A 13,353-nucleotide genomic window follows, 5' to 3' on the forward strand; every position below is an offset into this window, starting at 1 on the left:
AAGCATCATCGGGAACATGCGTTGCATTCCTTAGATGTGGTTCGGGCAATCAGGGTATACCTGAAAGCTACGGAATCATTCCGTAAGACGGATTCACTTTTTGTGATCACGGATGGTCCCAGAAAGGGTTTGCCTGCATCTGCCGCGACCATTGCCAAATGGATTAGACAAGCGGTGGTACAGGCTTATTCTATTAAGGGTCAGAGTCCTCCGTTCCCTGTTAGGGCGCACTCCACTCGAGCGCTCAGTACTTTCTGGGCCTTTCGCCATCAGGCGTCAGTGGTCCAGGTATGTAAGGCGGCCACCTGGTCGTCAGTACATACCTTTACAAAATTCTATAAAATTGATGTGACGGCATCGGCGGATGCCTCATTTGGCCGCAAGGTTTTGCAGGCCGCAATTTGAGGAGACCGGTGGTCTACCTCGAGGGTTTTTTTCTGTTTGAAAAAAAAAAAAAAAAATTTGTTTTCTCTTTTTTTGTTGAGTCTCATCATTAAGGATGAGCATTGTAAACTTCTAGTTGGCACCGGTTGGGCCTTCTAGATTGGGATTTGATTTCCATTTTCCCACCCCTCAGTTGTGATACTGCTCTGGGACGTCCCGAAGGTGGTGTATCACCGAGGACTACGTCTGTCAATGAGCGCTAGAGAAAAATGGATTTTTGTAAAATCTTACCGTAAAATCCTTTTCTCTTAGCTCATTGACAGACGTAGTCCCCGCCCCTCTGTTTTTTTGAGTTGGGTTAAAATCTCTAAAGACTGCTTTTTCACATAACTGATTTGCTGAGGCAGAGAGAGAGAGGATATACCCTCTGGGACTGCCCCTGGGGTGTGGCCAGAGCTTTTTAATTTCCTGTCTAGTCCTGCTCCTGTGGAGGCAACATAACCCGAAGGTGGTGTATCACCGAGGACTACGTCTGTCAATGAGCTAAGAGAAAAGGATTTTACGGTAAGATTTTACAAAAATCCATTTATATATTTTTTAAAAGAGTGTAACTTTACAGCATTTCTGTACACCTACCTAAAACCTTTGCACGGTAGTGTATATTTATGAACCTTGTTATTCTATTCGAATGAATTTGCTGGTGTTTGGCTTGTTTTGGCCCTGTTTGGCTTACAATTCAGCATGCTAGTAAGAGTGTGATTATATTTGTTTTATGCCTTCTGATGCAGTTAGTACAAAGGGTATAGAAACAATATTTTTAACTAGGTATAGAAACTATGTTTGAGTTGATGATAAAGTTACATTTGCCATTCTCTCTGGCCGCCTTACAAGAAATAATTAATTTTGGTGGAATTAGATCCTCATTCTTGCATCCTTTACATAAATGTCTATGGCTTATATCCTGAAAAGTGACGTCTTATTGGACACATAATCCATAATGGTCAGAGCCTGCTATAGATTAGTGCTCATGTCATGACATCCATTGTGATCCACTTTAAGGCTGATCTCCCACACATTACACAGACCTGTACAAGAGGTAGTCATTGTTAATTAGAAACACAATCCATACAATTATACTAAATAAGCTGCCTTTCACTTAATACTCTAGTTGTCATTAATGGTTGCAAGTAAAGCCACATCTAGAAATATAACCTGGTTTACTGTCATGTCCAATTTAGCTGATTGGACTAATTTGCTGCACTATGGTTAGATGTGACATCATGCCAGTTTTATAACCTTTAAATATAGGACAGGAGCTAATTAAGATATATATATATATATATATATATATATATATATATATATCTCCACACACACTTAATATGCATGAGATTTAGAAAGAATATACAGTGCCAGGACAAGCTAAAGATGCCAACTGCGCCTCTGATCATCTTCTTCAGTTGCAATCCCACTTACAGCTGCCATCCTGGTCACCTCAGCTTTTCACATGGAGGTAGAAGTGCGCAGTGATGTCGTATGACCATATTGCTCTTTGTCCTCTCCTTCCATTCCCCTTGTGCTAACTGAAAACAGCACAAGAGACAAAATGAAAGGCTGGCCGTGCATGCAAAGGTTGAACTAAAATCTAGAACTGTGGAATACAGGCTGTACTGCATGGTATAGTGAATAGGGTAGTGGAAATAGGGAACATACATCATGCTATATGAAATGAGGTGGTAGAAAGAAAGAGATTGTACAGCATGGTATAAACGGAACATACCGCATAGCATAGGAACTGAAGCAGTCTGGAATAAGTACAGTATGTTATAAAGATTGATGTGTCAGTGGCAGAGGGAATGTATAGCATTGCATAAGGAATGAGGGTGTGCAAAACAGGGAATGTGCAGCAATGCATATGGAATGAGGGTGTGCAAAACAGGGAATGTGCAGCATTGCATATGGAATGAGGGTGTGCAAAACAGGGAATGTGCAGCATTGCATATGGAATGAGGGTGTGCACAACGGGTAATGTGCAGCATTGCATGTAGAATGAGGGGTTGTGAAATAGGAAAGGTACAGCATGGCATATGAAATAAGTCGTTTCAGCAAAGGGAACATACATCAGACTGAGACAGTAGGGAGTAGTTACAAAGCACCTTAAAAAGGGCTTACTTTTGCTGCTGAGGTTGACCCTATCCAGAACTCTTTTTCCATTTGGGTGAGGGACACCAGGGATGAGAAGTGTTGGGAGGAAGATCTCTGCCACTCACACTGTGCCGCTTGACCCCATCCAGACCTCTGTCAGCACAGAACCAGCACAGGAACAGTAAACACAGGAACAAGCAGAGGAAGTCTTCTACTTCACGCTTCCTCTGCCATACACTACAATAAATGTCATCAGTCAGATTTGCAAAAAAGCAAGTAGTGAAAGACTACCTTTGCTGGCTTCTGTGATTTATTAATGACAGCTGCAGATCTGAATAGGGTCAGCAACATTTGGCACCCCACTCAATTCAACAATACTGCACCACTCCCCCCCCCCCCCCGGCCTTGCCTACATATATATATGAAACCTATATGTACACACACACACATATAAAATGTTTACTGTTGACCTACACCTTATAAATATGGTGCTGTTTTCAGCCTACAGAGAATACGGAAACCAAGCATGACTCTGCTATATTAGGAACGGGAGCCCTGGATCTTTTTGCAGAAGAAAAAGAAACCGATATTGGTACTATCCCAACTGCTATCAAGTACTTGGATGATAACTCAGTCGCACACCCAAATGTAAGTTGCATCATAAACTTTGTTCATAGTGAATACAGAGCCATTATTAACAGTGCACCAGTGAATAATCCTACCATCTATAAAGCCTATTGCCTTCAAATACCTGGTAAAATGTATTACACTTTCTAAAGTAATTTTATATTCATAATTTAACCCGATCAGCTTTTATGCCCCCCCCCCCCCAAAAAAACGAACACATATGCTAATATATGAAGGCTGTATCTCAGAGGCGTAACTAGAACCTTCAGGGCCCCGGTGCAAGAAACCATGAAGGGCCCCCCGGACCCCTCTTCCCACTGATCCTGGGGCCCTTTACTCTCATTGCGCGGCCCTTTATTACGGTCCCGCAGTGGGAACCTTTCACAAGTTCTGCAGTGGGCCCCCTTCCTGCCATCTGTGGTGGAATGCCAGGGCCCCGTCGCAAGTGTAACCTTTGCGATCCTGGAAGTTCACCCACTGGTGTCAGTAGTTTTTATTTTTTGGTATTTTAATTGTATTATTTTTATCATTTATTTTTATTTTTTTACAATGTCACTGACTGTGACTCTGTCCATTCAGAAAAGGAAGGAGCTGGTAAATTACATACTTACTGACCCCTTCCTGGTTCTCTATTGTGACACATCCCCTGCAGCAGCCGGGAGGAGAGGGAAGGGAACACAGAGGGGGGGGGGGGGGAATGCAGCACAGTAGGGGGGGGACCAGGGGAGTAAACAGGGGCCCAGAGACAGCAGAACACAAGTGAACTGAATAGGAGGAGTGGCGGAACAGAGGAACCAATCTCCTCCATTTTCCTCCTGCCGCTACAGAAGGAAAAAGGAGGACAGTGATTTCTCTACATGCTGCCTCCGCCGCTCCTCCTTTCCAGGTGTACAGGGGAGCAATTGCAACCCCTGTAGTTACACCCCTGCTGTATCTAGGTATTTATTAAAAGAGAAGTAGGGCCCAAGCTTTTTTGGCCATACTTCTCTTGTGGATCCCAAAAGGTTAACTTATTTTTTCTCTCCTGTAACCTCGTGTCAGCTTTCAGCCGGCTATTGCCCACTGTCAGCTTGCATAGCAAAGTTGCTTCAGGGTCTGGTGAGATTCCAACAGTCTTGTCTGGTTCCACCCAGTCAATTGACAGCTGACTCTGGCTTTCAGCATGCAGCTGAGAGCTGAAGTGAGCTGCGCCCACATCTCTGCAGCCCGCCACTCCAGTGAGTGCTGGAGGAACAGGGAGAGGCAACTGACAGTTTCTTAATGTCTCTCCATATGTGGTGCGATTTTACCACGTAACAAAATGCACAACTCTGCACGCTTGAAAAGGTACTGAAGCTTCTTTGACATTCTTTGTTACACATAGGACAGCCCATTCAATTAAATGGGCTTCCCTATGTGTGATGTTAAGAGCTGCAAAAAAGACATGCAAAAACAGCGGGGAATCCTTCTGACAGCTAATGAGTTATAGTTGTTAATAAGTTATTAATAAGAGTTCCAGCCTGGGGGAAAAAAATAATATAAAGTCAGTAGCTACAAATACAAATAAAAAAGGACAATTACCTGTCCAGGGATCCTGTGATGTTGACACCCGAAGCCAATCCATACATCGGCTCTGGATGCAGGGACCAGCATCTACACTAAGCCATACAGGAAGTGAAGGCTTGTGGCTTCACAGCCCATTTCCTATTGCGCATGTGCGAGTCGTACGTTTTTGAATGGTCTCGCTGTCTTCTGGGACCTATGTGTCTCCCAAAAGGCAGCAGGGGGGAGGAGGAGGGGCCGGAAATTGCACAGATCGCTGCACAACCATTACGGCGATCTTACCCGGAAGTGGGAGCGGGTGCCTGGTTTTTACAGGTATCTGCTCCAACAACCCCTCCCCCCGAAAGGTGCCAAATGTGGGGCAGCGGAGGGGGGGAACCTATTGGGTGGAGCTCCGCTTTAAGGATGCAGCAGGTGCTGGCTCTTTAAAAACTAGTTTTTCATTGGTTTTTCAAGACGCAGGTGGCTACCGGCTCTTTAATGACCAGCTATTTCCTGGTTGTTAAGGACACCGGCGGGTGCCAGCTCCCTACAAAGCTTTGCTATGCAGCGCTCCAACTAACACCCCGCACTGACACAGCACTAGAGCAATCAACAGGGAAATGTGAGCGTTACTGATCTGGAGCTCCAGTGGTTACTTTGTGGAAAGTCTCTCCATCAAGACCCCCGCTGAGTGCCATGAGGTCCTCTCTGAAGCTGAATTTCAGAGCAGAAGAGAATCTGGACAAGTGTGATGCTTGGGAACAATTTAATTAAAGTAAGACTTTTACAACCAGCTGAAATGAAATACAGTACATTGTTTAACTATCACATGTCTGGACCACTACTTATTTAACACATGTATTCATTTATTTCCTTTAGTGAATTTACTTTAATGCTGTTTTATGCGGTGTATACAGAACATTTTTGCTTTTTGACATTTTCAGCATCGCATGTGATATTTGGGAAAAATGTCTCACATGACCCAAATACTGCATGCAATATCCTTAAGTGAATTGAGACCATAGTCTCTTTGGGTTAACGTTGAATGCTATCCTCCGTGATGCCTTCAGGATTAATCCAACCACTAAGGAGTAGACTCGGAAGTCCTATATGTTTACAACTTCTTAGTAGCATCCCTTAAGTGTCACATTGCCCTTGACTACCAATCTGTTGACCACTGCCAAACTCAAAGGGGGCATTTGCCCTGGACTTCAAAGCTTTAAATGTTAAAATTCGTGTATGAAAATTCCTGATACAGGATTCAAGTTTACACTTTACTTTGCACTCTTTCACTCTAACCTTAAGAAAAAACACTACGAGGCTCTTCTTTACAAGCCTATTGACACCCATCCTTTGTATGGCCACCAAGTTTACTATATCCAGGGCCTGGAAATCCCTGACCCTCAGTTTTAGGATGGTGAAGAACCAAATTAATGATATCTTGATTAAGGAAAAGCTGGTTATATTAGTGGACTCCCATGACTCCAATTGTGGTGCCCATGGATCCAATAGGCCCATACTTATAGATTTGATGATCTCCTCCTGACGATTTTGCCCCTGGGACCCTTTCTCTTTCTCTTCCCTATTCCTCTTCTCTTTTCTAGTTCCCTCTGTCTTTCTTCTCTTTCCTTACTATGGCCAGTTTTTGCTCTTCCCACCCTAAAACTAGATATTCTGGTATTCGCCTTACTTAGACAGTTTCCAGTTGGCTTTGCTCCCCTTTCCAGAGCAGACCTATTTCCTCTATAGTGCTTGCTGCTCATTTGACACCAAATATCCTCTTTATAGGCATGGACGCAACTGCCTTTTCACTAAATGTACTGTTCTTTATGTAAGTTTTAGTGTGAACCCTTTTTGGTTGTTTTCCTATATTTACTATGAATACCATCCATATTTTTCACTGTACACTTCATTTCTACTTGAACAGTGAGCTAAATCTGTGTAATGTAAAAACTACCAATAAACCTTTTGTCAAGGAAAGAATTGACAAGATCAATTATTGCTTTTCTGCATCAAGGGGAATGACTGGCCTCAGTGGACACGAAGAATGCCCACTTATATATGTACCCATTTTTTAGTGCATCAACACTTCATGTGTTTTGCAGTGGGGCCCCTGAACTACCAGTTCATGGCCCTTCTATACAACCTGTCCTCAGCACCAGGGATGTTCACCAAGCTCCATTATTGCCATCTTACATGATATCTCAAATGTGAGCTACCTAGACATCCTTCTCTTGGTGACACAGTCAGTGAGGGGTCTGATGTGTCCATGACTGTCCAGATATTGCAAACCTTCAGATAGGTCATGATGGATGCTAAACCTTAACCGCTTCCATACAGAGCAGTTTGACACCCTTCCTGCCCAGACCAATTTTCAGCTTTCAGCACTCTCACAATTTGAATGACAATTGCTCAGTCATGCTACACTATAACCAAACAAAATTTTTATCATTTTTTTCACACAAATAGAGCTTTCTTTTGGTGGTATTTGATCACAACTGGGGTTTTTTTTTTTCGTGATATATGCAAAAAAAGAGCAAAAATTTTGAAAAAAAAACACTTTTTTTTAGTTTCAATTATGAAATTTTGCAAAAAATAAAATTTTCTTCATACATTTGGGCCAAAATGTATACTGCTACATGTCTCTGGTAAAATTAACCCGAATTAGTGTATATTATTTAGTCTGTGTGAAAGTTATTGAGTCTAGAAGCTATGGTACCAATTACTGAAAATTGATCACACCAGATGTACTGACTGCCTATCTCCTTTCTTGAGGCCCTGAAATGTCAGGACAGTACAAATACCGACCAAATGACCCCTTTTTGTAAAGTAGACAGTCCAAGGTATTTAGTAAGAGGCATGGTGAGTTTTTTGAAGTTGTAATTTTTTCCCACAATTCTTGGGAAAATGAAGAAAAAAATTTTTTTTTCTTTTTTTTCCCACAAAGTTGTCAATTTATAAGCTATTTCTAACACATAGCATGTACACAGCAAAAATTACACCCAAAAATACATTCTGCTACTCCTTCCGAGTATGGCGATACCACATGTGTGAGACTTTTACACAGCCTGGCCACAAAAAGAGACTCCACGTCCAAGAAGCACATTCAGGCGTTCTAGGAGCATAAATACACATAAAACTTTCTTACTACCTATCACACTTTTCAAGGCCCTAGAGCACCAATACAATGGAAAAGTCCACAAAATGACCCCATTTTGGAAAGCAAACACTCCAACGTATATTCTATGAGGCATTATGGGTCGTTTGAACATATCATTTTTTTCCACAGGTTTTTGGAAAATGTGGGAAAAAAATGAAAACTTTTTTTTTTTTACACAAAGTTGTCAATTTATAGGATATTCCTAACACATAGCATGTACACAGCAAAAATGACACCCCAAAATACATTCTGCCACTCCTCCTGAGTATGGCAATACCACATGTGTGAGACTTTTTCACAGCCTAGCCATATAGAGGGGCCGAACATCCAAGGAGCATCATCATGCATCCTAGCCACTTGCCTAGGCCTATTTTTGACATTTGGTGTTTACAAGCTAAAATCAGTTGTTTTGCTAGAAAACTGCTTAGAACCCCCAAACATTATATATTTTTTTTTAGCAGAGACCCTAGAGAATAAAATGGAGATTATTGCACTATTTTTTATCACACCGTATTTGCGTAGCGGTCTTCCAAACGCAATTTTTTTGGAAAAAATTCACTTTTTTTAATTAAAAAATAAGAAACCAGTAAAGTTAGCCCAATTTTTTTCCATAATGTGAAAGATAATGTTACGCCGAGTAAATAGATACCCAACATGTCATGTTTCAAAATTGCGCACGCTCACGGAATGGTGACAAACTTTGGTACTTAAAAATCCCCATAGGCGACAATTTAAAAATTTCTACAGGTTGCCATCTTTGAGTTACAGAGGAGGTCTAGGGCTCAAATTATTCCCCTTGCTCTAACGATCGCGGCGATACCTCACATGTGTGGTTTGAACACCATTTACATATGTGGGCGGGGTTTCTGTATGCATTCGCTTCTGCGCGCGAGCTAACGGGGACAGGGCGCTTTAATTTTTTTTTTTTTTTTTTTTTTACTATTTATTTTATTTATTATTTTTTATTTTTACACCGTTTAAAAAAAAAAAAAAAAATTGATCATTTTTATTTCTATTAAAAGAAATGTAAATATTCCTCGTAATAGAAATAGGCACGACAGGACCTCTTTTTTGTGAGATCTGGGGTCAAAAAGTCCTCAGATCTCACAAGTACACTAAAAGATAGAAAAAAAAAATAAATAAATAATAATTATAATATAAAATGAAAAAAAAAAAAAAAAGGACCTTTAAACCGGTTGCTAGGCAACAAAATTTTCCGTAGCTCCGGTCCTCCAAGACCATAGAGTCAAGTGAGGGCAAGCTTGCCCTCACTCGACATCCTGTCTGTGAGGATTCGGGACCGGATCGTTTTCCCCGCTGCCGGCGGGTCCGGTAAGCGGGGAAAGGGACTGGAACGCGTCGGGAGGGGGGGGGGGCGCCTCTTCCGCCATCCCGGAAGGGTGATCCCACGGCGAATCCGCCGCTGGGACCACCCTTATTGGAAAGCCAACCGTCCACCGTTTAAAAAAATACCAGGGTTATGGCAGCTATCTGCTACCATAACACCGGTATTTAGGTTTAAACGGACGACGTATATAAACCTTTTTGGACTTGGACATGGTGGCTGTATGAAGGGTGACAGGTACTCGGGTACTTTGTTGGGCAGGTGACAGGTACTCTGGTACTGATGAGCAGGTGGCAGGTACTCGGGTACTCCGATAGGCAGGTGACAGGTACTCGGGTACTCTGATGGGCAGGTGACAGGCAGGTGATAGGTACTGATAAGTAGTACTCACTGACTGATAGGTGATAGGTGATACTGTACTGATGGGTACTGATGATCAGTACTGATACGTGATAGGTACTGATGAGTACTGATGAGTAGTGATGGGTACTGATGAGCAGGCGGCAAGTACTTGGGTACTTCAGGCGTCAGGTACTCTGATGAGCAGGTGGAAGGTACTCGGGTACTCTGATGGGTAGGTGACAGGTACTCAGGTACTCTGATGACGGGTACTCCGTTGACAGGTACTCAAAGTACCCGAGTACCTGTCATCAGAGTACCCGAGTACCTGTCATCAGAGTACCCGAGTACCCGTCATCAGAGTACCCGAGTACCTGTCATCAGAGTACCCGAGTACCTGTCAGAGTACCCGAGTACCCGTCATCAGAGTACCCGAGTACCTGTCAGAGTACCCGAGTACCCGTCATCAGAGTACTCGAGTACCTGTCATCAGAGTACCCGAGTACCTGTCATCAGAGTACCCGAGTACCCGTCATCAGAGTACCCGAGTACCTGTCATCAGAGTACCCGAGTACCCGTCATCAGAGTACCCGAGTACCTGTCATCAGAGTACCCGAGTACCCGTCATCAGAGTACCCGAGTACCCGTCAGAGTACCTGAGTACCTGTCATCAGAGTATCCGTCATCAGAGTACCCGAGTACCTGTCATCAGAGTACCCGAATACCTGTCACCAGCCCATCAGAGTACCCGAGTACCTGTCATCTGAGTACCTGATGACAGGTACTCGGGTACTTTGATGGGCTAGTGACAGGTGCTCTTTATTGGGGGGGGGGGGCAATCAGTGTGTTTAGGGTGCACTGTACTTGGTAACTAGCTGTTACCACAATCTCCTCCTCACACAGGATCAGTGTGTGAGGAGGAGAACACGGTGACAGCTAGTTACCGTGTTCTCTGTTGACATTTGTGACCGGCTGTGATTGGACACAGCCGGTCACGTGGTAAAGAGCCAATTTCATTGGCTCTTTACCTAGATCGGGGATCGACTCTGTCCGAGGGACGAGCCTCGTCCCCGATCGCTGCTCTGCGCGCCCCCGGGGGCGCGCATTGCAGAGAGAACGAGCGGCTCGTGCTGGAGCCGCTCATGTGATCGGCTGTGATTGACACAGCCGATCACGTGGTAAACAGCCAATTTCTATTGGCTGTTTACCTTGATCAGTGATGGGCTATGTCCGAGGGACGAGCCTCATCCCTGATCGCGCCGCTGCGCGCCGCCGGGGGCGCGCAGTAGCAGCTAGAACGGGCCGACGTCATATGACGGCGGCCCGGATCTAGACAACCACTTTGCCGACGTCATTTTACATGACTCAGTAAGGAAGTGGTTAAAAAGCCATTGCTGAGTTTACACATCACTTGAAACATCTGATGCTGGTCCTGGGAATTTACTGGCCCAGGCTGTTTCTTCTAAAGGAGAAACTTCAAACTCTCCAGTTTCAGGTTTGTGCACTCCAGTCCAGGAGCAGTTCGACTCTCCTTCTCTTCATTAGAGTGTTGAGACTTAACGGTAAACTCCTTTAGGGCAGTTCCATTTACCCAGCTCCATTCAAGGAATCTGCAATGTGACAGTCTGTCATTGTGGGACAGGTCAGTCCTCTACACAGACCAGTTAATTTAATACCAAGCACCAGACTGACTCTGTCCTGGTGTATTCGGAGTTTGTCTCTGACATTGGGAAAGTCTTTCCTTCCTGCGGTTTTGAAAATATCGATGATGCACACCAGCCTGTCAGGCTCTGGGGAAAGGTACTTTGTTGGTGCAAGGGACTTGGTCATCGGTGGAATCTCATCTCTTGTTAAACTTTCCAGAGGTCCAGGTGATTTTGTGGTTTCGCCAACAATGACCTGATCTAATGTCAGGTTTTCTGCTCTGGATTCACACAGACAATAGATGAAGATACAGTTGGGTCCATAAATATTGGGACATCAACACAATTCTAATATTTTTGGCTCTATACACCACCACAATGGATTTGAAATGAAACAAACAAGATGTGCTTGACAGTTGACAGCAACATATTCCGAAATGCAGATAGCACACTTGAAATTAACTATGGACCTTTTATCTGTTCCTTGTAAATGGGATAATGAGGGAATAACACACACCTGGCCATGGAACAGCTGAGCAGCCAAATGTCCCATTACTTTTGGTCCCTTAAAAAGTGGGAGGCACATATACAAACTGTTGTAATTCCTACACCGTTCACCTGATTTGTATGTAAATACCCTCAAATTAAAGCTGAAAGTCTGCAGTTAAAGCACATCTTGTTTGTTTCATTTCAAATCCACTGTGGTGGTGTATAGAGCCAAAAGGATTAGAATTGTGTCGATGTCCCAGTAGTTATGGACCTGACTGTAAGTGTGTATATCTCTTCTTCATTCTGCAAGACAGATTTAGTTTTTGTCATTCAGGATGGACTTAGAAAGGGCACCCTAGCTTCTAGTTCCACCATTTCTAAGTAGCTCAGACAGACCATCGAACAAGATAATAGTCTCAAGGATCCCCCCCTTTCCAGTCAAGGCTCAATCCACCAGGGCTGTGAGTGCTTGTTGGGTATTTCATCATCAGGCCTCTGGTTCCCAGGTTTGCAAGGTTGGTCTTCAGTTTACATGTTTTCCAGGTTTTGCCAGATGGACGTTTCAACTTTTTCTGATGCCAGCTTCAGGTGCAGTGTACTTCTTCATATGGCTTTTTAAAGCGGAACTATGATCATTAAAAAAGGGTCAGCAGCTATAAATTCTGTCGCTGATGAGTTTGTCTGTCTTTTGATCCCTGGTGCCACCACCTTGGCTATGGCAGGCCGGCTGAGACATGTGCAAGATGAATAATTTAGTTTCAATTCTCTAACCTACACATACAAAATTTAATTTGTTTATTTTGGAATGCTGCCACCTTCTCCATTATTTAAAATAAGGGTTGTTGTTTATTTCATACATTTTTTTCAGAATGTAACATGCTTGGCGACAAACGGGAGACCTTTGTTTCCAGTATCTGTCTTTTGATATTTGACCAGTACATCTAATAAACATTTTTTTTCCTCTACAGCTGTACATTGAGAAGGGTGAAGCTGAGGAAAAATGGTTTAAAAGATTGACTTCTCTGCGACAAGAGAGACTAATGGGAAGCCCAGTAGCTTGAACAGTGGCATTGCTGAGTCACCTTCACATTATGGTGTTTTTACTTCTGTGTCATTCCTACAACTTCATTTTTATTTTAAAATAATAAATGTGGATTACTTTAGACTAGTGTGTGTTTCATGAGACTGTAGAAATGGTATATATTGTACGTATCTGTGGGTGGTTATTAAATTGCTGTGTAAAAACCTATTATTATTTTTTATTTTTTTTATTCCATAAAGTTTCTTATTGAGTTTTACAAACAGAAAATAAGAGCAAAGACATGGTGAAGTAAAAAATATCTGTTACAGTGAAGTAGCATAGATTGTGATATCATCATAAAATCTTAGTGCAAAAATCAATAAGGATATAATGAGCTATTACGGTATATACATTGCCTTGAAAAAGTATTCATACTCCTTGAAATGTTCCACATTTTGTCATGTTACAACAAAAAACGTAAATGTATTTTATTGGGATTTTTATGTGATAGAACAAGGCCCAGGCCTAGGGCAGCACTTTGCAGGGGGGGCAGCAAAAAAGCTGCAACCCGCACGAAAAAAATAACAGCCGGCTCCCACACGAAAAGGGTCCCTGCCGGCTTGCGCTACACTTTTAGTATAGTGCCAGTACTATGGGGGGAATTGGGCCGGAGGGC

The 13,353-nt window shown here is 43.0% G+C and overlaps 1 protein-coding gene across 2 annotated transcripts in view; it reads left to right on the forward strand.

The window, feature by feature from the left end:
• The window catches only part of RSRC1 (arginine and serine rich coiled-coil 1), a 654,629-nt gene extending 641,730 nt beyond the window's left edge, over positions 1 to 12,899 (forward strand). For both annotated transcript variants that reach the window (XM_082251164.1, XM_082251163.1), the window contains exons 9-10: positions 3,031 to 3,177; positions 12,625 to 12,899. In XM_082251164.1, the coding sequence (XP_082107290.1) occupies positions 3,031 to 3,177; positions 12,625 to 12,717 (240 nt within the window). In that variant the 3' untranslated portion in view covers positions 12,718 to 12,899. The remainder of the gene's footprint in view (positions 1 to 3,030; positions 3,178 to 12,624) is intronic.
• Positions 12,900 to 13,353: the final 454 nt, after the last annotated feature.

This window comes from Pelophylax lessonae (assembly GCF_965119305.1).
Source record: "Pelophylax lessonae genome assembly, chromosome: 3".
NCBI lineage: Eukaryota > Metazoa > Chordata > Amphibia > Anura > Ranidae > Pelophylax > Pelophylax lessonae.